The 22,857-nt window shown below is 34.8% G+C and overlaps 3 protein-coding genes across 3 annotated transcripts; 1 reads left to right on the forward strand and 2 right to left on the reverse strand.

Annotated features, from left to right (window-relative positions):
* Nucleotides 1–8,415: 8,415 nt before the first annotated feature.
* Nucleotides 8,416–10,429, forward strand: LOC143579392 (expansin-A4-like). Its single transcript, XM_077062715.1, has 3 exons — nucleotides 8,416–8,542; nucleotides 9,293–9,605; nucleotides 10,126–10,429. The coding sequence occupies exons 1-3, from the start codon at nucleotides 8,416–8,418 to the stop codon at nucleotides 10,427–10,429; spliced, it is 744 nt and encodes a 247-aa protein (XP_076918830.1).
* A 2,605-nt stretch (nucleotides 10,430–13,034) lies between these two features.
* On the reverse strand, nucleotides 13,035–13,798 carry LOC143579381 (transcription repressor OFP1-like). Its single transcript, XM_077062709.1, has one exon. The coding sequence runs from the start codon at nucleotides 13,722–13,724 to the stop codon at nucleotides 13,035–13,037; it is 690 nt and encodes a 229-aa protein (XP_076918824.1). The 5' UTR covers nucleotides 13,725–13,798.
* A 2,725-nt stretch (nucleotides 13,799–16,523) lies between these two features.
* On the reverse strand, nucleotides 16,524–18,066 carry LOC143579390 (CBL-interacting serine/threonine-protein kinase 10-like). Its single transcript, XM_077062713.1, has one exon. The coding sequence runs from the start codon at nucleotides 17,936–17,938 to the stop codon at nucleotides 16,586–16,588; it is 1,353 nt and encodes a 450-aa protein (XP_076918828.1). The 5' UTR covers nucleotides 17,939–18,066; the 3' UTR covers nucleotides 16,524–16,585.
* Nucleotides 18,067–22,857: the final 4,791 nt, after the last annotated feature.

Raw genomic sequence — 22,857 nt, forward strand, 5'->3', positions numbered from 1 at the left:
TTTCATAAGAAATAAAATTTGCTAAAGGATATACCGTTGAAGACTCTTGGTTAGTAGTTGGTGGTGTAGGGTCTACAGATGGTGGCAACTTGACTATGTAATCATCAAGATGGTGGGGTCTTGATCGAACTCTTCTTTCACGAACAAGTTCTTCATTCTCAGTTTGAGATGTGCCATTCAAAGGTGGTTCAACTTCAAATTGGGCTTGTGGCCCACTTGTGGAAATGGACTCTTGGTTTTGAATAATAAAGGGCTCAAAAGAATTAACTACTTCTAACCCAACTTCATTCTCTACTTCATGTCCAGAACTTCGCTCACTCAAAGGAGTCTGTTCATCTTGGGCTTGAGGCCCAACGTTGGTGTTCGATCCACTGATATTGGAATCAGTGATTGCATTTGAATTTCCTTTGTTATTTTCGAAAGCCTCATCATATTTATTGTAGTACCAACTCGGAAATTCAAACATGCTATTATCTTCCTTGTCATCAGAGTTGTCAATGGTGGCATAAGGGAAAATAGTTTCAGCAAATTTCACGTCCCTCGATACGCCAATTTTGTTGTATTTTGAGTCGTATATTTTATATCCTTTTGTCCCTAGTGGGTAGCCCAAAAATATTCCAGCTCTCCCCCTTTCTTCAAACTTATCCCCTTTGGTTCCAGTGTTTCGGTAATATGCCAAGCAACCAAAAACTCTCATGGCATCATAATTTGGTTTTTGTTTAAACAAAATTTCATGTGGGGTTTTATTACTAATGGCTTTAGAAGGGATGCGATTAATGATATACGTGGCTGTTAGTATACATTCACCCCAAAATTTAGTAGGAAGTTTAGCTTCAAATTTGAGAGCCCTTGCTGTTTCAAGCAAATGCCTATGTTTTCGTTCCACCACGCCATTTTGTTGTGGTGTGTGTGGACACGTGGTTTCTATGACAATTCCTTGATCATTATAGAAATCAATCATGCGGTTTGAAGTAAACTCCCCCCCCCCCCCCGCCCATTGTCACACCTAATTTTTTTTACATGTTTATCGAACTGTGTTTTGACCATCTTGCAAAAATTAATCAAACGGTCACTTGCCTCATACTTGTGTTTTAGAAGATACACCCAAACGTTTTGGCTGTAATCATCAACGATGGTCAAAAAATAGCTTGCTTGTGACAAGGATGGAGTTCAGGGTACTTTCCCCAAATGTCACAATGCAACAAATCAAAGCAACCATGGATCTTAATAGAACTAGTTGGAAAAGGTGACCTTATGTGTTTGGCTTTAGCACATGAATCACAAATTGCATCTCTAGTTTTTAATGAAAAGTTCTTAACAAAATCAAACCGTGAAAGTTTATTATCTGATGCGTTACCCAATCTGTTATGCCACGTGTCAACAGTAGTCATCATTGCATTTCTTTCTCTTCTCACCATCCTAATCCGGTACAGACCTTGCTTGCACTTACCCACTCCAATCAAGTTCCTTGAACTCAATCCTTGCATAACACAAAATTCAGGAAAAAAGGTTATAGCACATTGAAGGTCTTGGGATAAACGGCTAACAGATAAAAGGTTGCAAGTGAATTCTGGAACATATAAAACACGTTTGATTTTGGTTCCATTTGGAAGAGTATGATTTCTCTTCCCTTTAACTGGGATTGAGCCTCCATTTGGTATGGTGACCGGTAATTCATGAGAGGTTTCAATTCTTTCTTCAAGCCAATCACCAATGTGGGTTATGTGTTCGGTGGCACCTGAATCTAGAACCCACTCATAACCTTCATCCGTTCTACCTGCCATGTTTGCTATCGGTGATGGTGCGCCATCTCCAATGGCTTTATCGGCGAAGTGATTCAGAAATTGTTGGTATTGCTCACCGGTTAGTCCCGCTATGGGACTCGAATCACCTTCAAAACAAGCTGTCTTTGTATTCGGGTCAGGAGTATTACTATAGGGTTTAGTCGGGTCGGTTTTGTTGCTGGTCATTGTTGACGAACAGAATTTTATAGGGTTTGAGAATAGGGTTTAATGTTTGCGAGTGACGGCTGTTTGTTTTGGTTCGAGCATACTCTCTGATACCATATTAGAATTGGTATTTTCTTATTCTTGAATGAACAAATACAAAGGAATAAATAAGAGAACAAATCTCTAACAATGGAAACAAGAATAAGCAGGGAATGATATATGAATATATGCAATAATATATGCATAATATTTGGTAAATAATATCTCTTCCATTACGAATTCAAGTTATGAACGTAATCCAAGAGCTACAACGAAGAGAATCCATCTCAACTAATAATGTCAGTCGAACATATTACTACTATTAAAACTAACGGTTAGGAAAGGTGTGGTGTTTTCGTTTAGTTAAGTTATGATATAGTTATAACATTAACATATTACTTAAAAAATATTCAAAGTTACATGTGGGCCGCCAACTTGTCGATACATCAACATAACCGGTGCAAGTTTATTTGTTTTAGCATCATATGATCAATTTTTAAAGTTCCGTATATTAAAATAGAATCTGAAGTTAACAAATTATATATAGTCAAATACAATAACACAAATTGATGTGAAGTTTCAAACGGATTTATAGTTAACTTAGAGAGTTAACTTGTACTGTTTGTAAATTTGTAATACCTTTAGCTAAATCTAACATTATTAATCATAAAACGGATTTATAGTTAACTTAGAGAGTTAACTTGTAGTACTGTTTGTAAATTTGTAATACCTTTAGCTAAATCTAATATTATTAATCATAGTACATAAAAGTTATGTATCACGACTTAGATACCATTAATGTGTTTTGAGCATATATTTTTTTGTGTATGAGAGAAGGACTTTATAGTTAACTATGCTTAAGTTATATCAAACCAGATTCAGTAACCTTTTAAAAAGTTTTTGTTTGAGTAAAAAATGATCTGTGAGTTCGTCCTAATATTAAAAGTGAATAATATTAGTTGATACGAACTACGTACCAAATATCATCGTTAGCTTTAGTTGTTAACCATCAAAAACTATCTTTTTAGACTTAGTGTTTTGTGAAGTAAAAATGAGTATAAGTGTCCACAATGTTTGATAACAAATTATTACAGGTTTAAAAGAATATATTAAAATTTTATTGTATTAGTAATTACAAGTTCTTTTAACGTTGGAACAAGCAAACCATATGGCAGACATGACATCTAACATGGGTGGGGTGGGACCAGATAGTCCAACACCATTGTATCATATCCTACAATATCAATATCATGATTAAGTTTACATTAAGCTATTATTGATATCTTGATCCGTAATTTTAGTTCTTGTATATCACACTGTCATGCTAATTAATTGTACATAACAAATTTTAAATAACAATATAATAAAAGTTAGGAAAAGGCGGGGTATGTACTGTGTATCACATTAAAGCATAATCAAGTATTTACGTGGTCTTTAGGATATGTTTAGTGTAAAATCGTGATAAGGTTTAACGAATGCAAATGCTATTTTTATATCGCGATGTTGACCGATTATAAATCACCCCCCCCCCCCCAAAAAAAATTGTTATGTAATAAATGTGTCTTTTGCATATACTAAATCGTGTATTATAAATTTTAGATAATCATGAGAAGCACTTAAAATTTGTGTCTACAAAAGATATATTAAAATTTGTATGTAGCAAAGATATATTTGTGGAGAAATAAATGTACTTAAATAACCGATTTGTATATCACAATTAAACAATATATATAAACATGTCTTATATGATTCATATAGTTACATATATTGTTTTAAAGGTGATCATAGACCCAATATACAAAACAATGAAACATCTTTTTAGACATAATTTTCTGTACGCTATTTCTTTATTTTTACTTCAAGATATGAAAGATTCCTTTAGCTTTGTTGATTATCCCAGATCAAGGTTTTAAATTATTCTGAGACTGAGTAATCTAGTTTTCTGTTTTTCATTAAAACTGAAGTAAATACAGCACTAAAAGTGTTTTAAGGAAATTTATTTAATTTTATTTATCTCGTAATAAAACTAATGTCTCGGTCATACTTCTGTACGAAAAGTGAATATGTGATTGCAACTTGCATCTACCTGAAGCAAATAAAATAAGACAAATATTAAGAAACAACAAACAAAATGATGTACGTTTTTAAACTACTAGTAAATTATAGATACAAGTGAAACAATTATTCTGCAATGAATTACAAAATAATATTTGACTATTTTTAAACAATGTTGGAGCGGAAACATTTAAATCAGAGCGAAAATCAGCAATTAATAGGGACGGCGAGAGTCGTCCCTTCTAAAGATGTTTACGTGTTGAGAACCATATGTGTTATGTTAAAGTCATAATTGGCCATTCGTAGTTGTGACTAGTTCACTTGTACATTATAGTTTAGTTGCTTGTACACAGTGGCGAAGCTTGGCAAGTTCGTCGGGGGGTGGGGATGGGAGCTGGGCCCAAATTTGCAGTCGAAAACTGGTAAATTTATAATACGTATAAAAATTTTTGGACAAAAACAAGTAAATTTACACAACTGCGCCAAAACACAGGGGGCAGGGCCACCCCCAGACACTCACTAAGCTTAGCCATTGATTGTACATAGCAAGTCCGTTCACTCATACGGTTAGATTGTCATTTTTGAAACATATTTTAAAGCATTGGTAAACTTTTGCTAAGATGTGGCATGACAATGAAACTAGAGGGACTACTTGTGCCAAATTTTGTTCTCAATTTGTTGGACTCTCGTTTACAATCAAATTTGGGATTAGAGTTCATATGATTCAGTTGTCTAGTAATCTGATTGTGTCCAAATTACTTTTGTACTTGTTTACAATTCATAATCGTTAGCAATAATAATCGTTCATTGACTCAACTTCATTGTTCTTATGTTAAATCATAACAGTATGACACATGGAATGCATGTAACCAGCCTAAAAATACTTTTGGACAAAATGAGTATCAATCTCAGACCCACAAATATATAGGTGGATGTCATGACTCATGTCAAGTTGCTGGTAAGATAAACTTTGTGAACATTGTCACATTGGGGTAGACGAGGTGGTGTTTCAAAGATTCATTCAGAGAGGATTTTGGCATGGTACCGAAATGGCCAGCATCGTGTTCCCGTTCATCTTTCACCATTTTTTCTGATCTCTAATCTGTTATTCATTTCTTCTTTGTTTTACATGGATTTAGCATCACCAACCCGCTCAGGATGCTTTTTGACGGGGCGTGTTCCCGTCGGTACGCTCTCGTCTAGAGCCCACTCTGTCCACCGACAATAAAGGTGTGAAGTAAAGGACAATGAAGCCTAACGAGAATAGCTACAACGACAACGACAATAGATACCCAATGATGATCAACTTCAACAATAGATTGACGAATAATAGCATGGTGTTTCAAGAATAAAATAAGTTTTTTTTAAGCATACAATATTTGGAACGACGTGTTTCTTGTAACCTCTCATATTTACAACTGAATATACTACGGAGTTGGACGTGGATGATAGAATAATTGTTACGATCTAAGCTAGGTGCCATGAATATATATGATAAATTTCTAGTAAACATAATGAACATTGATTAGTATAAGAGATTAAATGTTGTACAGGAAGTCCATTTTTATTTACATTTACACAACCATTAGCAAATTATTAAAATCTATTAATTAATTACTAGGTAATGCCAACATAAGAAAGTATGAAACTATTCCAAATAATAATAATAATAATAATAATAGATTAAATGTTAGTTCAAGCCGTTTTTCTTTAACTTGACCTCATTGAGATAAGTTTAACTTTAACCAACAATTAGCAAATTATTAAAAAATATTTAATAGTTGTCCATTAGGTAACTAGGTGATGTCCACATGAAACTATTCCAAATGTATATACGTGTCCAATTTCCACCATTTTAGTTTATTACTTATTAGGAAATTACTTGTAATTTACGTAATATGATAATCCACATTGTTAGTGCCATATGTTTAGTTCGAAAGAAAACCCTAGCATTACTAATGTCTTATGAAGGTATAAAAATAAAAAAGAGTTTGTATAGAGTATAGAGTACGTGCATATCATAAAAAGTGTATTGAATAGGTATATAACGGGTAAACGAGCATATGACCAGTGGCGGAGCCACATACATACCACCGGTTCGGCCGAACCCGGTAAATTTTCGGTTTTATATGTAACCTATAGGTATGAATTAACGAGCGAACCCAGTATCATGTTAAAAAAATCTTCGAACCCAACAAAAAAAGCCCAAAGTTACTAATAAAATGGGTTAATAAGCCCAACCCAATTAGCATTAACAAAAATACATAAATAAAAATTAAACTTAAAAAAAACAAATAAAAACAACAACAACAATGGTTCAATTTCTTATCTCTCGAGTATTGACCAGGTCGTGTCACACCCCAACCTAAGGCAGAATATGCCGGGGCACAACATAATTGTATCATAGCTCAAAAGACATTAAAGTAAATACACGTGTCAATATCTAAATTATTTATTTCATATAATTCAAGTACGCAAAAACACAAACATTGTCTCGAATTTAAATAAACGTTACAACTTAAATAAATAAGAACAAAATCCATCTTTATCACTCATGCAACCTAAAGTACATCTACTCTTTAATCTCTTGCTTCATCCAATATAGTTACCTGCGCCATGCGTGAAAATACATAGTTTGTCAACATAAAGTTGAGCAAGTAATCACGGTTTTTGAATACATAAAATATTAAAAATGACAATTCCTTGCGATGTTAATTGAAATCTGGTCCCTCATCTTTGGTCAAGGGTGCGAAGGAGGTTAAAGTTTAGTTTAGGGGTTACTTTGGCAATTCTTTGATAGTTGATATGAACAAATAAACAATTAAATAAACAAACAAATAAAAAAAATTGGTCAGGTTTTAAAATCCGAAATTTAACGAATGTTACAAGTCGGAGGTCCAGACTATCATCGATTCACCTCCTTCGCTAGTGTCCTTCGCCTTCAAATGTTCAATTTTTACTAGGTATGTAAGTATGTTAACTCTTAAACAGATGAATGTTTAAAAAAACAAAGATCTTCATATTGTATAGGGCCATAATTCGAGTATTCGAGAGTATTGTTGAACCCATATAAAATATTCATATTATATAGTGCCATAATTTTTTTTATCTATCTAGATGCTAGTTGCTCAATTATATTAAAAGATCTTTTAAACGGGTCAACAACGGTCGGCCGATTCTTTCTATGATTACTGCAAGCCTTTAAGATTTCAATTGATCATTCGATCCGGACCTCACGACGGATCTTTCTTTGATTTTGATTTTTAAATAGCCAAATCAAGTATGAGTAAAAAGACAAGGTTATTTTCTATTTTTTGCTTATCTAATCTTGCAAAAAAAAAGGTTGAAAACAAAGAAACATCTTGGATATCCGTTGGTCCGTCGTTTGTTGAAACTAGCATTAGTTCTACCAGTTGCATGGCAAGTGTTGAGAGACGTTTTTCTTCAATGAAGCACTAGACGGATTTGCGTAATCGGATGCTGACGGTTATATAAACGATGCTTGCATTTGAAAAAAAAAGTTCTTTTTGAATGTCGCGATTGAAGATGTTATGAATCGTTTTCAAAATATGAAAACACGTATGGAACAATTGTAATATGTAATATATTTTTTATTTAATATGACTTTGTATTTCATTGAATGTTGACGATTTACTTTTGTTATGATACTGATATTGCATTTTATTTGTTTGACTGACCGACCGACCCAACCCGACCCATCTGGGCCCGAAAACTTGACACCGGAAAAAAAAAACGAGCACCGAAAAATTCTGAACCCATAGAAAAAGATTCCTGACTCCGCCACTGCATTTGACACTATATAGCGGGTAAACCTTACACTATCGGTTATGGTCCTTATGGACATAACAAATGCTAAATTTTAAAAATCATCCGATCTTAAAAGACCATCAACATGTAGTGATCATCGCTTTGTCAATGGACTAACAATATGTAAACCTTTTACTTAAAATTCTAAAAGATCACTAAATATGAAAAAATATATTTTTTTTTTTATTAATTAAAGTTCTATTGTTTTGCACTTGGATTCCATTAAAAAAATCTTGAATCGGAAATTATTGTAATCAAACAAACATCTTGATTTAATCATGCAATACTAATCAAGATTTAATTATTTTATATAGCAATAAAAAATGCACGGTGTAGCATAAGTGAGCATAACATGATATAAAGACAACCGCATGCATGTGCGTTTTGGCCTCATTATTTCCAACCGGAATCTGGCCGGCTCAGCCTCTCTACGGTGGTTCTTGGGTGTCTTGTTTTATTTATAAATACAATTAAACCAACACCTCATTTTCCATACAATAACCTCTCTAAATTTCTTCATTCAATTCTCTCCCATCTTTGTAACATGAAAATCTCTATGCTAATTCTCTTGTTCACCGCAACCCTTCTCCACGCTACGACTACCAGCTACGACGGTTGGCAGAGTGGCCACGCCACGTTTTATGGCGGCAGTGATGCTTCTGGAACAATGGGTATGTTTTAGAGCTTTTATGTACGTTGTTATTTCTATTTCTAAGTTTTAAGTAAATGAACTCTTAACGTTTTTCATAAACGGTTTGATGGTAAGTTTATATATTGATATATTTAATAAATGGGCTTACATATAAAAAAAATAAAGTTTATTCATTTGTTCAAACGAAAGAGCATGGAGTCATGTCCTGTGAAATCGTTCAAATCATGATTCTCATTGACCATGTAAATGTGATTACAATAAACTATTTATAGGCAACTAAACATATACGCTAACTACTAAACATATACGCTAATATAGGCAAGCATATATGTACATATACGCTACATATCAAACATATACAGGAAGGAAAACACTTATACGTTACATATCAACATCCTGTTTATATATTTATGTACGTTCGTATACCCTTTTTTGTAATTGTTCATTTGCATTCATTCGTTTACATATACGTTTTAATTTCTTTTACTAGTTATTATTTAATTTACTTGGCTCTTCATTTCTTGGTTTATGTTTGTTCTTTTAAGCCTGTGTATGTTCGTTTATAACATATTAGTAAGTGAATACAACATGTGTTTGTTTTCATAAAAAAATTAGCATGAACAAGAAAATCCATTCATTTAATTATACGTGTCCTTTCTTTTGTTGGTATCCATTCACTTAGTTTTTCCTGGAATAATTTTACATAAAAGTGTGAACATATTGGTAACGAAAATAGTAATTGATTAATTGTTTGCAAGTATATATGCAGGGGGAGCTTGTGGTTATGGAGATTTGTATAGCCAAGGGTACGGCACAAACACTGCGGCACTTAGTACCGCACTTTTTAACAGTGGATTAAGCTGCGGGGGTTGTTACGAGATGATATGCGTGAACGATCCGCAGTGGTGCCTCCCTGGATCGGTCATCATCACCGCCACGAATTTCTGCCCGCCCAACTTTGATTTGCCGAGCAACAATGGTGGGTGGTGCAACCCACCACTCCAACATTTTGACATGGCTCAGCCTGCTTTCTTGCGTATTGCTAAGTACAAAGCTGGAATTGTGCCTGTATCTTACAGAAGGTAAACTAAGGGTAATTTAGTTACTAATAATTATTGAACATAAGACAACACCAACCTAACATGAAATTCGTGGCTTTTTAGTTCGGATCAATATGACGGGTTCATGGTTGACTCATATAACCACTTTTATTCTTTTTTTTTAACTTTTAAAACTTGTTTTATACCGCAATTTATATGTATTAGATTTTATAGTTTAAACATTGTTTTATGCATGTTTTTATTTTTGGTTTTAAAATTGTAAATGAAAATAATAATACGGCAAAAAAGAAATTTCGGGTTGAATATGTTGTGTTAATGTCAACCTTGCGAATGCACATGGCGTTTACCTGTTCATGTGTCTTACATAATTTTCAGTTTCATCTATTGTCCAAGTTCGGCCCACAAACTCGAACTGTTTGACACGTTATATTAAACTATAACGATAGTTTATTTATTACTAGGGTAACTAAAATCCCATGTAAACCGATAAAACTGGAACGAGTTGTGATCTGTTTGAATTGAACGAGTTTTAATCATGTAGGGTCCCATGTGTAAAAAGAGGAGGAATAAGGTTCACCATGCATGGTCATGCATACTTCAACTTGGTTTTGGTCAGCAACGTCGGCGGTGCAGGGGAGGTTCATGCGGTTTCAATCAAAGGGTCCAAAACAGGGTGGCAAGCTATGTCACGAAACTGGGGTCAAAATTGGCAAAGCAATTTGTATCTTAACGGTCAAAGTCTCTCCTTTAGAGTCACAACAGGTGATGGAAGAACGACTACAAGCTACAACGTGGTTGGTGCGGGTTGGCAGTTCGGCCAAACTTATCAAGGGAACCAATTTTAACTTTCTAAAACCATTTGAATTTACTACCATCTTTAAAAACATGACAAATATACTTCATATTTTTAAAGACGGTGGAATTAAAATGCATGCAGTACAACTCGAGTATGTGCCTCCAACCCCTCTATGCTAACATTATGTACGAGTTGCTTGTTATACATTCGTTTTGAGATTTTATTGGAAAGTAGCTTTTGTTTAGGTAAACTCGAAGATAAATCCGAATTTGTACGATGTTCATTGTTTTTTGTGTCGTTTTTCTGGTTGGTCGTGAAGCAGAGGTGTTGATTAACATCCGCTAAACGTTGTATTCAAGATGTCTCTATAAATGTTGCTTTATGATATGATCATATTATCACTTTATTCAGTTTGAGCCTTTCATTTATACATGCTTTTTAATCAAGACCCTGATAAACGCTGTAGTGTGCCAAGCTTACATGAGTTACATGCCGAATTGATAAACCTAAATAAGAGCAATATTTATTCGTGTCAAAAGGATCAACCGTATCCCATACACCACTGCAAAAGCCGATTCATTTTGTCGTTATCAGTTAGTTAACATGATTTACCGTATTCTGAAACATTGAAAAACATAGGCTTGTCAAGTTATCAATGCAGCCGTGAAAAGATACAACAAAAGACAAACAAATCATTTGAACCTTATGGAGTAATTCCTTGGGTATAAAACTGAAGGAAATATGTATAAGTGGATAAACTCATTAAGTTCCCGTTGAAACAGGACTCACAGAAGAAAAAACACTTTCGTTTGTAGGTTATAACGTAACATTCGGATATATTATTAGTAAATGGATAATTAATAAGTCTACAAGGCTAATTATAGACTTTTAAATAAATGTGCTTAATACAAGATTATAGGCCTTAAGGGAGGGTCGTTGGTATACACACCAAGGGCTTGTGGCGTAGTGGTAGGAGGCTAGGGTTCTCCAGTGGAGACTCAAGTTCAAATCTCAGTTGTATCACTTTTGGGTGGATATTGACAATGAAGGATTTCAGCTAGATATTGTGCAAAGATTGTCAGTTCGAACCTAAGCCCACCCTGGTTTTCATCACACCGTGTGTTATGGCAGAAAGTTCTGCTCTTGTGGTGATACAACGAATGTCAAGTGGCAGTCGGCGGTATGGTTTACCGAGGGAACGTCCAAACCAAACTCTGAAGTCAGCGTGAGTCCGATTAAGACAACATAGCCTGGCCAAAGTGTGACATCGAGGCTCTCCAAATTTGGAGAATGCGGTAGCCTAAATACAAGAAAGTCGTTGTTCTAAAATAAATAATTCTATAAATGGCAATAGTATTAGCTGGCATCCTAGTTGGCTACTCTAGTTTAATGGCATGTGGAAGAATGGTTTTGCTTTAATAGTATAGATAGATTAAGGTGATTATATCTAATGTATTGGATTAGGAACGTTGCTTTTGTTCTTTTTTACCCCTTAAATAGTATATGTTCGTTTGCGTTCGTAAACCGTTCCTGAAAAAGTTCAATTCTTTAACGAATGAAGATAAACAAGATTTTCCGTTCGGTTAACATGAACAAGTTTAATGCTAAACAAACGAACATGAATAAGGCTTCGTTCAATGCATGTGTTTACAACCCTACTCAAGGAAAATATCGTCATAGAAAAGTATTCTCACATAAAGTATCCGCATAATGATGATGATTTTTGGACTTTTTAATATTACGTTAGGGGGGCGGTGTGCATACTCACAAAGATTAAAAGAAATAAGATAATTGTTTTGGCTTCTTGCCACTTATGATATTGGTAATGATTGTGTAATTAAGTTAATATTATGATGTGGCAACAACAAAAGGGTTATGTTTACGAAAGATAAAGTGGTAACTAGAATAAGTCTTGGTATGTAAAGTGGGATGTACAATATGCAAAGGTGAACATAGTGAAGAAAGATAAAGTGGTAACTAGCATAAGACCTGGTATGTAAAGTGGGATGTACAATATGCAAAGGTGAACATAGTGAAGAAAGATAAAGTGGTAACTAGCATAAGACTTAGTATGTAAAGTGGGATGTACAATATGCAAAGGTGAACATAGTGAAGGTCTGAGAACCTTACATGTGTTTACCTTGTACTACTAGTATGTATGATATGTGTTAAAAAGACAGTGGTCTAAATTTAATCAGCTTTAATGGTTTTCATTATGACTAATTTACTCAATGTGACTAGCTTGAAATACTAATAGTTCATCAATTATGTTATATGTCACAACAAGTCCCTAAGCACTTGTTTAATTAAGGCGTTTCATTCCAACCGTTGCAACTTATTTAATTAAGGGGTAAATAGATTGAAAACGAAAAATATATATACAAAAATTCATATACCACTTTAAGGCTTTAATTGACACCTATCTTCTGATTCTTGAATAGAACCAACTTGTAATGTTGTAAATTTTATCAACTTTTTCGATCAAAAACAACTTAATTCACTTCATTTCGAATCTGTCAGAAATTTGCTGTTTTGGAATGTGATCAGACTTCTGACAGACACTCAAAACCATAAAGATCTAACAACTTCTACAGCAAAAATCTCATAGTTTATTATTTTTACCTTAAACTTTCACTTTGTTGACCTAGAAAAAGTCAAAGGCCTGGCAAACTGAACCAGATTTGCTCAAATGCTTTAACAATTACATCATGATACTCATCTGAATTCAAAGAAAGATACCAACCCAGAAGCTCTTCCAAATCTTTATCTGATCTGATGTTGTTTTCAGTTATCATCTCCATCATCGACTGCATGAAATCTTTTTCAGGATCGTACGATGATTTCACAACTACAAGACTTTCCGACAAGTTTTTTGTCTGGTCATATTTTTTAACAATTCTTTTACTCTTTGCTCTCAGTTGTTTCTTGCCGAAAACGGATGATTTTTGGTTTCTTGAAGCAGGGTTTGCCGGTTTTGTTATGATCGGAGGGAGTTGAAGCTCTAAATCCGGACGGGTGCATGAAGTGAGTCGTGACTCGGAGGAGGGAGATTGGGTTGATTCGTGTTTCGGTGAAGGTTTATAGATGGTTTTTCGGTTGAGTAGTGTTGATCTTTTTGTAGGTTTTGTTGGTGTGTTATGGGAAGCTTTGTGAATGGAGTTTTTTGGATGATGCAAATGGTGGTTTTCTGGTGGTGGTGGTGGGGCGGTGGTTGAAGAGGAATGATGAGAACTAGACGGTGGCTTCTTGTGGTGGTTGGTGGTGGTGGTATTGCTCGTGTCTTTGAGCTTGTGAAACCAAGCACTTGGGATCATATCTGATAATCTAAACCTGTAATTCCCCATTAAGTCCTAACACCTTTTTTCTCTTTCACTCTCTCTTTATGTATCTTTTAGAATGAGTTGGTTCATTATATGTAGGTACACTACAGAGACGAAGGTTCTTTTACTTGTATTCACAGCTAGTTACTTTAAATGAGTTTTAAGTGTTGCGTTGGGATGTGGTGAGAATTTAATCGGTATCGGATCAGTTCATCTAGGGCGCCTAAAATCTTAGAGACGGTCTTGGTTAATGGCCAATTAGTCACAGATTAAAATTTATATGTATTATAAAAACTTTTTCGATGAACATTAGCCTACGATTTCATTTTTAAATTTCAATTTAATCTCTTATACTATAAATAATATATTTTTAACACATTCCATTTTATTTTTCTCTAATAGCTTTTCTTTGATAATTTTTTAAAAAAACATTCTAAAAACACAACTATATTTATAAAAAAAAATCTCAACATTTTAAAATAGATCTTAGAGCATTCTCATCCAACCCCTCATATTATGTGATGGGTGTTTTTATAATTTAGAGAGTGATTCATGGTGTTGTGAGTGAAGAGTTTTTATATTTAGAAAAAATAGTGATTTTTCTGTATATTTGAAAAGTTACTGTTCATCCTCTATAATTTTTTAATATATTTTGAAAGTAGTTGTGAGTGAAGGAAAGAAAAAAGGTAATGATAAAAGGTATAAAAAATATTATTTAATTGAAATTGAGAGATAAAATAAAGTGAGTTTTAGTGTAATTTTTTATTTGAAGATAGGGAGTGGGATGCGAATGCTCTTGCTAAAAACAAAGTTACACCAAAAATAAAGTGCTTCTTTGTAGTTTGTTTGTATCCTACATGTGCATAATTCCCATCTCATCATTTTCCCGTGGCATCTCATGAGAAGAACTTACCAGTTTTAGTCTAGGGTGTTCTTCGGGTTAGTTTTTCGGATTTCGGGTTTTTTGGTTGGGTTCTTCGGGTTTCAAAGTTTTAAATCCAGACCCGAAACCCAACCCAAATCTCTCACGCTTTCTTCGGGTTCGAGTAATTCAGGTTCATGTTTTTTCAGGTTGGATTAATCGGGTTTTGAGTCTCCTAGGAGAAAAAACATATTGTTAAATTTAAATGTAAGATATTCTTCTTTACTCGTTAACAAAACAAAAATAAACTGATAAAACATCTACAAAGAGTTAAATTTTACGAAGTTCAACCACAATAAACAAGACCGACATAATCGTCTTGAATATGCCGTGATTAAGGCGTTGAATTATAGTTGTTTTTAGTCATAAATTAAAACATTAATAAACAATAAAAAAAATCGATTCATTATAGGTGCAACGAGAACAATCAATTTGGACTAGATTCTGATAACGTCAGCGGCTAAGGCTTAGCCTACAATACCTAAAAATATATATGATTTTAAAACTAAAAGTTTATTTGGGTTTTCGGGTTGACGCGAAACCTAGAATTTGGACCCAAGAACCAAACCGAATTACTTTGGTTCAGGTTCGGGTTAGCCTTTTCTTGGGTTCGGGTTTCTCGGGTCGGGTTAGTTCAGGTTCGGGTACATGTCAAAAGTGACAACCCTATGTTTTACTACAATTTACACAACAACTGGAATTTGGGACTTAGGGTAGTGCTCAACATACATGAATAAGAGACGGAATGGAATGGACTATTGTAAACGAATGAAAAAACGAGTGTTTAGTTGGTTAATAAAATAGAATCAGTCAATAACAGTTAACAACAAAATTAGCTTATCGACTATGCTATAGGTATTTGTAGTTTCCATTCTAAAAAGATAGAATAAAATAAAGTTGTGATGTAAAAAAGAAAACGCAATGAACTCACCAGCAGCACTAGTCTTTACTCAATTTAGCCTAAACACCAAAGGTTCAAGCTGAAGTCAATGAGTGTGATTCTCATGATACAGTATGCAACTAAACCACCCAATATTCAATTCTAATTAACAAAACGTAAGACTAGTATTCATCTTGACACGTTTAAAACAAAAGGTGGTTACTCAATTTCAACCCCACCTACAATTACACCTTTAACTTTCATATCAACACATTCAAATTGTACTTTTAACCAATTTTCATCAACTATTGATGGTTACAACCCAAATTTCATTCGAAATGTGTGAAAAGATAACATTTTGAGATGTACCAGACAACCGCCATGCGCACTTTTCCAACATAGACGTGTAACTTAAGATGTCACAGTAAGTAAACGCGATTATGTAGCACTACAAATTCCCATTTCCATATTTTTAATCAGAAAAGTTAAAACAAGTTTACCAAATTAAACTTACTCGACAAATATTAATCATTGAGTATGATCTTTGTAAGTTATTTAGATGCTTTAAAAGTCATAAAAGTTCCAATTCCAAAATTTCATGTTTTGGGTATTGGAAAAACCCGGTTCCGGAAATCGGGTATAACTGGGTACAAATCGGGTTCGATTTTGGTACTGAAATGCATACTCCTATCCATACCCTGCGGGTAGGGACGGGTTCGGGTATTAAAAAAACCCAGTTCCGGGTTTTTTTCCGGGTCCAGTTCCAGGTTTGGGTTTTTGTGCACCTCACTTTAATATTTATCCACATATTATACCAATTTTCACAATAATTAAATTCGACTCATGTCATCATTTATAAATGATAATTTATCATTTTTTTAAAGAAACTGTTCCAAAAATAACATTAGAAAATTGGGTACCCACACAAAGTGCATTTGTATTAGAATGATACATGGTACTATATGAATATGATAAATGAAAGTAGTTCATACAAGACCTAGAATAAAATCACACAAGCAAAAAATGGAAGTAACATATTCATATGTAACAAAATCAGATACCTTGAAGAGCTGAAAATCCAACTCATGGCAACTGTTCCTGCTGAGGTGGCACTGACCCTACTTGCTCCGCTTCAGGTATATGCTGGCATGGCTCATCCTTAGGTTGCCATGTCCAAACAATATCTTGAAGTCGCGGTCTTAACCCCTCGTTTAAAACCTTCTGATATTCCAAAGTATCTCCATTAGATTTCTTCACTTCAACCATATGAAACGAGTGAGTCAACTTGAACACCTCAGCATCAATCGCCAAAATTCCCTTTTTACCCTCCTTTATCGCTTCCAGTTTCAACAGTCCCGCTTCACGTTTACTAATCTTCATCTTCAAAAGTTTAGCAACTTCTTCAAGTTTAGATATGATAACCGACGCAGGTTTCCATGATGTAAATCTCGCTTCTTTTTTTCGACCGCGATCTTCAAACAGCGCGGTCAAGTCAAACCCAGGAGAAAGGGCAATTATGTCAAACGCATTTAAGTTAGGCGGCCTTATGACTTCTTGTTTTTCCTCAGAACAAGAAGCTCTATCGGAATCCGTGTTTTCGATCTCATTTCTCAGTTTTCTAACATTTGTGCCTTTTTTAAACCACGGGCTTTCTTTAATTTTCGCAATCGTGATTTGTTGTGTCGGGTTCGGTTCCAACATTCGCATAAGTAAACGCTTTACTTCGGGTGGAAACCAATTCGGACATTTGAATTCTGCTTTGCCAATCTTTCTATACATTTCCATCAAATTCGAATCATGAAACGGAAGATGACCCGTTAATAACACATATAAGATGACCCCACACGACCAAATATCAGCTTTATCCCCATCATACCCTTTCCTGTTAATCACCTCAGGTGCCACATAAGCAGGGGTCCCACATGTCGTGTGAAGCAGCCCGTCTTGATGTTTAGATTCAGCAAGAGCACTCAACCCGAAATCAGAAACTTTCAAATTATCGTTTTCGTCTAATAATAGGTTTTCAGGTTTCAAATCTCGATGATAGACCCCTCGGCTATGACAAAAGTCAACAGCATTTATTAACTGTTGGAAATATCTGCGAGCTGTTTGTTCTTTTAACCGTCCTTTGGATACTTTGTCAAAAAGCTCACCCCCTTTTGCATATTCTAAGGCGAAATATATTTTGGCTTTTGTGGCCATGACTTCATAAAGTTCTAAAATGTTAGGGTGTTTGACCAGTCTCATAATAGATATCTCTCTCTTGATTTGATCGGTAAGCCCAACGCATAAGACCTTTTCTTTGTCGATTACCTTAATCGCGACACTTTGGCCCGTCCGCGTATTTCTACCGTAGTATACTTTTGCAAAGGTCCCTTGACCTAATAATCTCCCTAACTCGTATCTTTCCATCAAAACACTCACTCTGGTATCCATACTTGCCGTATCTTTTTGTACCTTATAAGTTCTTAACACACGAAACTAACGGGAATTAGAAACTAGAAACTAGAAACTAACAGTTGATATTATTAATGAAGGAGATTAACCATCTTCACACAGATCATGCACCAAAGAACTAGAAGCACTCGTTATGTGGCCTCGGGCAGTGGCGAAGAGATTTGACGAGCTGGACAAGATATTGCCGATCTCATCGAGGATAAAGATGGTGAGTTTTAAAGACGTAGAATCACAGTGGAGTTTGAAAATGGGCTTCTTGTGCTTCACACACATCTTTCAGCATTCCTTAAGCTCCCTTTGGAAAGTCAACAAGATTATAGTGAGAATATGAACATGCTTGCAGTTGCAGACGAAGGAAATCCTGAAAAGTAAGAACATAAAGATGACAAATTCGAACAATCAAGCATGACCATCAAAATTTAGTACGTTTCGGCTTCTAAATCAATAATATCATATACCTAACTCCCTTTGAAAAATCAACAAGATTACGAGGACGAAAAGAAAACAGAAAAATTATGAACAATCAAGCCTGAACATCAGAAGAAAAGAATAGTATAATACCTTGCTAAACCATTACAATAAAGTGAAAGTGGTAGGTAAAGGGGACATGTTTGGGCTTCTAAATGAATAATATCATATGCCCTATTGAAATAATTCAAATGAAGAAGATTTTAGAAGCATTGAGGTGAAATTTATTTATTTATTTTAACCTAAATAGAAAATACCTAAACCTAAAACACAACAAAAACAATACAAGTTTATGACGTTACGGAACCGAATTTCAACACGAAACGGTTCCGTGTAATTGGATTACAGATACAATCAAAGTTGAAGCAACAATTTCACAGATCGATTACTCGTACGCGAATCGGAGATCGTAATTGGAGATATTTTCATGGTGGCTAAGAGTACCGTAGATTCGATTAGAGGTTGAAATTAAGTAACAGATAGTTGAATAGAATAGAGTAAACATCTAGCTCGAGATAATAATAATTATTATTATTATTATTAAGTAGATGAATAGAAATCGAGTTTACCTGGTGGTGCTGGAACAGTTGAACCAAGTCTTCTTTTTATTTTATGATGAAGAAAATCTGAGACTGTTTAGTCGTGATAGATTGAATTCAAATGGGTCCCGAATATTCTATTTTCATTTATTTTTTTTAATTTAAATATAATATACATAGATTTATGATGTTCTTCTCTTTCGATTCTCGTTCTCGTTGTAAAGTAAAGCAAATTGCTTTTTATCCAAATGTTTAAACAGAGTATTGTTTTAAAAACAAAAGTGAATTTCAAATTCAATGTTTTAAAAATATTAGGTCATTCCTCAAATGTCTTTTTGTGTGAGACAGGATTCAGTTATGTCACTCTCAAACAATGTGTGAAGACTAGTTTGATAACCAAACTATATTCCCCCCACCTTCAAGGATTAGTCGCTCTAATACTGAGTATCTTTATAATGAGTTTGCTAGGGTAAATGATGTGGAAGGTGTCCACATCATCATTGAAGGTCAATTGGTTCCGCAGTCAACCAAGTTCAAGTACTCATAATCTGTTGTACAGAGCAATGGGGCATATATATTGATGTTGCACACCGCATCCAGGTAGAATGGTGTAGATGGAGAGCGGCTACAGGGGTATTGCGCGACAGGATATTCTCAAATAAGTTAAAAGGGAAATTTTACAGGATTGCAATTAACCCAGCGATGTTGTATGGAACAAATGTTGAGTAATTAAGCAGGCACAAGCGCGTAAGCTGGAGGTCGCAGGGATGAGAATGCTACAATGGATGTATGTGCATACAATGTTGGATCAAATATGAAACGACGTTTTCTGAGAAATGTTAGGTGTGACTAATATAGCTAATAAGATAAGAGAATGCAGATTCAAATGGCTTTGACATGTGAAGAAGTCAAGAAGATACAGACGACGACTTCTGTTAGATCAGTGAAAACCTCACTATAGATAGGAGGAGTAGAGGTAAACTCAAATTGAACTGAACGAGAGAATTAGGCTTGATTTGTTATATTTACGCCTTTCTGAAGACACGGTAAATGATTAGACTTCCTAAAGACGTAGAATGAAGGTGAACGATTTTTAGGGGAAGGGAATACTTTCTAGTTAGATATGTATTACAAGTTTTCATACTATCATTCTCTTATATTACTAGTTTTCTTACTACCTCTACTTATTACTATTATTAGTATATAACTAGGGCTTCGGCTCAAGAACACGAACTTAAAATCAACCAAGGATTGTTTATGAGATAAAATTGGGTTAGGGCTTTTCTTCGACATGATGAGAGGAAGGTGTGGTACTTGTTAATTGCATTTTTATCAAGTATATATCCGGGTAACCATGATTTCGAGCGGGTTTGAGTTAATTTCAAATTAGTGTAAATTGGCTGTCAATTAACATAATTAGACCATTATTGAGTGTGAACATGATCAACTAGCAAATAGGTATGACAGAATCCGTGACTTACAGCTTGATTCGAGGGTCGTAGATCAGGGGGGTTCGTTTGTCGACGGGAAGAAGGGAATGAAAAAAGTGTTTGAATGTTTTGCAATTTGGTCCCTGGGCTTTGGTTGGCTAAGCAGGTTAGGGCAAAACATAGTTAGGGGATAAAAATGTATATTTTCAATACTTTAATGCTTCGCTTACGAATAAATTCGAGTGACGCGTAAAGGATTTAAGGAAAAATAATGTTTCATCGTTTTTATTAAATGACGAAGAGCCGAATAATAACAATAAAAACACAAACTTACTTGAGGGTTGATGGAATAACTAGATGATTGATGCTTGAAAGACTGGTTTGACTTTTGAAAGTCAACCCTTGAAGAATACTTAAACTAAAAGCTTGAATTTGTCAAAATGTATGAAACTTGCACGTGAATGAACGAAATACAGAAGCTAGAGGTCGTGTGTTTATATAGGAATCAGCTTAGCTTCGAGTTTATCATGAATTTAGAGATAACCCAACTTTGAAAATTAAACAAGTGATAAGATGGTTATCAATTAGATATTAAACTTTGTTAATCCGGGATAAAGATTATCAATTTATGATAGGAAATCATCTAGGAATATTCTAGAGAATTTGAATATTAGACGAGATTAGGATGAAGATTGGATGCTAAACGAGTCAAAACAAACTAAATCACAAAACAGCTTATCTGCACATTTGGTGGCTCCGTGCTACGCGCCACCCCTAGACCACCCCCGTCGCGCTACGCGACGTGTAGGTTCACCAACTTTTCATTTTTTGTCAAATCTAGTCCATATGGTTTCCAGAAATGCGGTTTTAGCTCAAACTAAGTGATTTTAACAACGTTTTAACAAGTTTAAGTACCATAGCAATATAAAATGAATTAAACAACATAAAACACTAAATAAACACTCGATGTCATTAATTATAGAGATCCGAATACAAGCCCGGGACGGGTAAACAATTGCAAAAATAAACCGAAATTGACGAAAGTCACATTTGACGAACTTTTTGTTGATTATATTTTTTTTGAACGGCAAATTTAGGATCACTCACGGACCACTGGAGTATAGTACCAGCAGAACCACGCGATCATATCCATCTCCACTAGGCAATAATGCCTAACCACCAATTCAGGAGGAAAGCCAACAAAAGTTGGGAAAACCCCCTTTTTATGGGATTCGAACCCAGGACCTTATGGTCCCTAAGCCTTATCCCACCACCAAGATGCCACTAGCTTCAGTTTTATAATCTTTATTAATATGACTTGACTAGGGCCAACCCGAACCAGAGCGAAAAAAAATTATAATATGCTAATAGACAAACGACTCATAAATTTCTGCCCTCTATGAAAGATTTTTCTAAATTTCGCCATTGGCCATCGTAACTCAAAAAGTCGGAAGGTTGGGTTTTGGAGGTGTTGATGGAAACCTAGGACTTGATATATTCCCTATTTTCTAAGACATATGGGTCTCATTTAGCAAACAGGGGCATATAATTGTCTCGGGGTTTAGTTAATAACTTTTAAATTATGTGGTATAAGATATGGAATCAATCGGTCGCATTTAACCCGGCCGCAAGACTCAGCATGGCACATTATTTTCAAATGCTCATATTATCCGGCTCTCAGCTTAAAGAGAACCATAGGAAATAAAATTAGAATCTTGATGCGTAGAATAAGAAACATCATTCTACATTAAAAAAATGTGCACTGAAACAATTAATGGAGACCGAAGAAAAATATAACACCTTCAACTTTGAAGTTTGAATATTAAATTGATGAGAATCAAAATGATATGAATTAAGAACTGCAATAATAAAACCACCAATTTCTTTTTCTTCTTGAAGAGTATGTTGCTTCTTTCAATATAACTGATGCAGAATTATCTCCTAATTTAAATTTTGATTTTTATCATCTTTTAATATTTTGTGTTTATCTTGTTTTCAAGTTTATCTTATTTTAATTTAGTATAAGTTAGGATTGAATATTATGTATTTTTCAGTTTTGATTGAATTTTAATTATAAGAACTTTGTTCTTGAACTATTGGTTCATTTTATCGTCTTTGATTAATCATGAGTCTCTCGAGCCATTGATTGCTTCCGAAACTGCATCAGTTGGTATCAGAGCTTTTGGTTCTCAAATGGCTCAACGTGGAGGTGAATACTTGTTTGATCGTAGAGTCGCCGACAGAGGCAACGACAGAAGTATTTTCTATTCACGTGCTGATGGAGAAGATCAACGTCCTATTCGCAGAGTCGCCGGCCGAGGCAGCGGTGTAGTATGTTCTGACCCACGGGATCTTAAAAAGATCAAGCGACTACGACAACGAGTCCGCGATCTTGAAGAGATCCACCGGCTCCGAAAACGAGTCCGCGATCTCGAGTTACAACGGGAGATGTGCAAGACGG

This window comes from Bidens hawaiensis, unplaced genomic scaffold, assembly GCF_021521415.1.
Source record: "Bidens hawaiensis isolate Kalapana, Puna unplaced genomic scaffold, B.hawaiensis_p1.1 tig00029688_1, whole genome shotgun sequence".
Lineage (NCBI taxonomy): Eukaryota > Viridiplantae > Streptophyta > Magnoliopsida > Asterales > Asteraceae > Bidens > Bidens hawaiensis.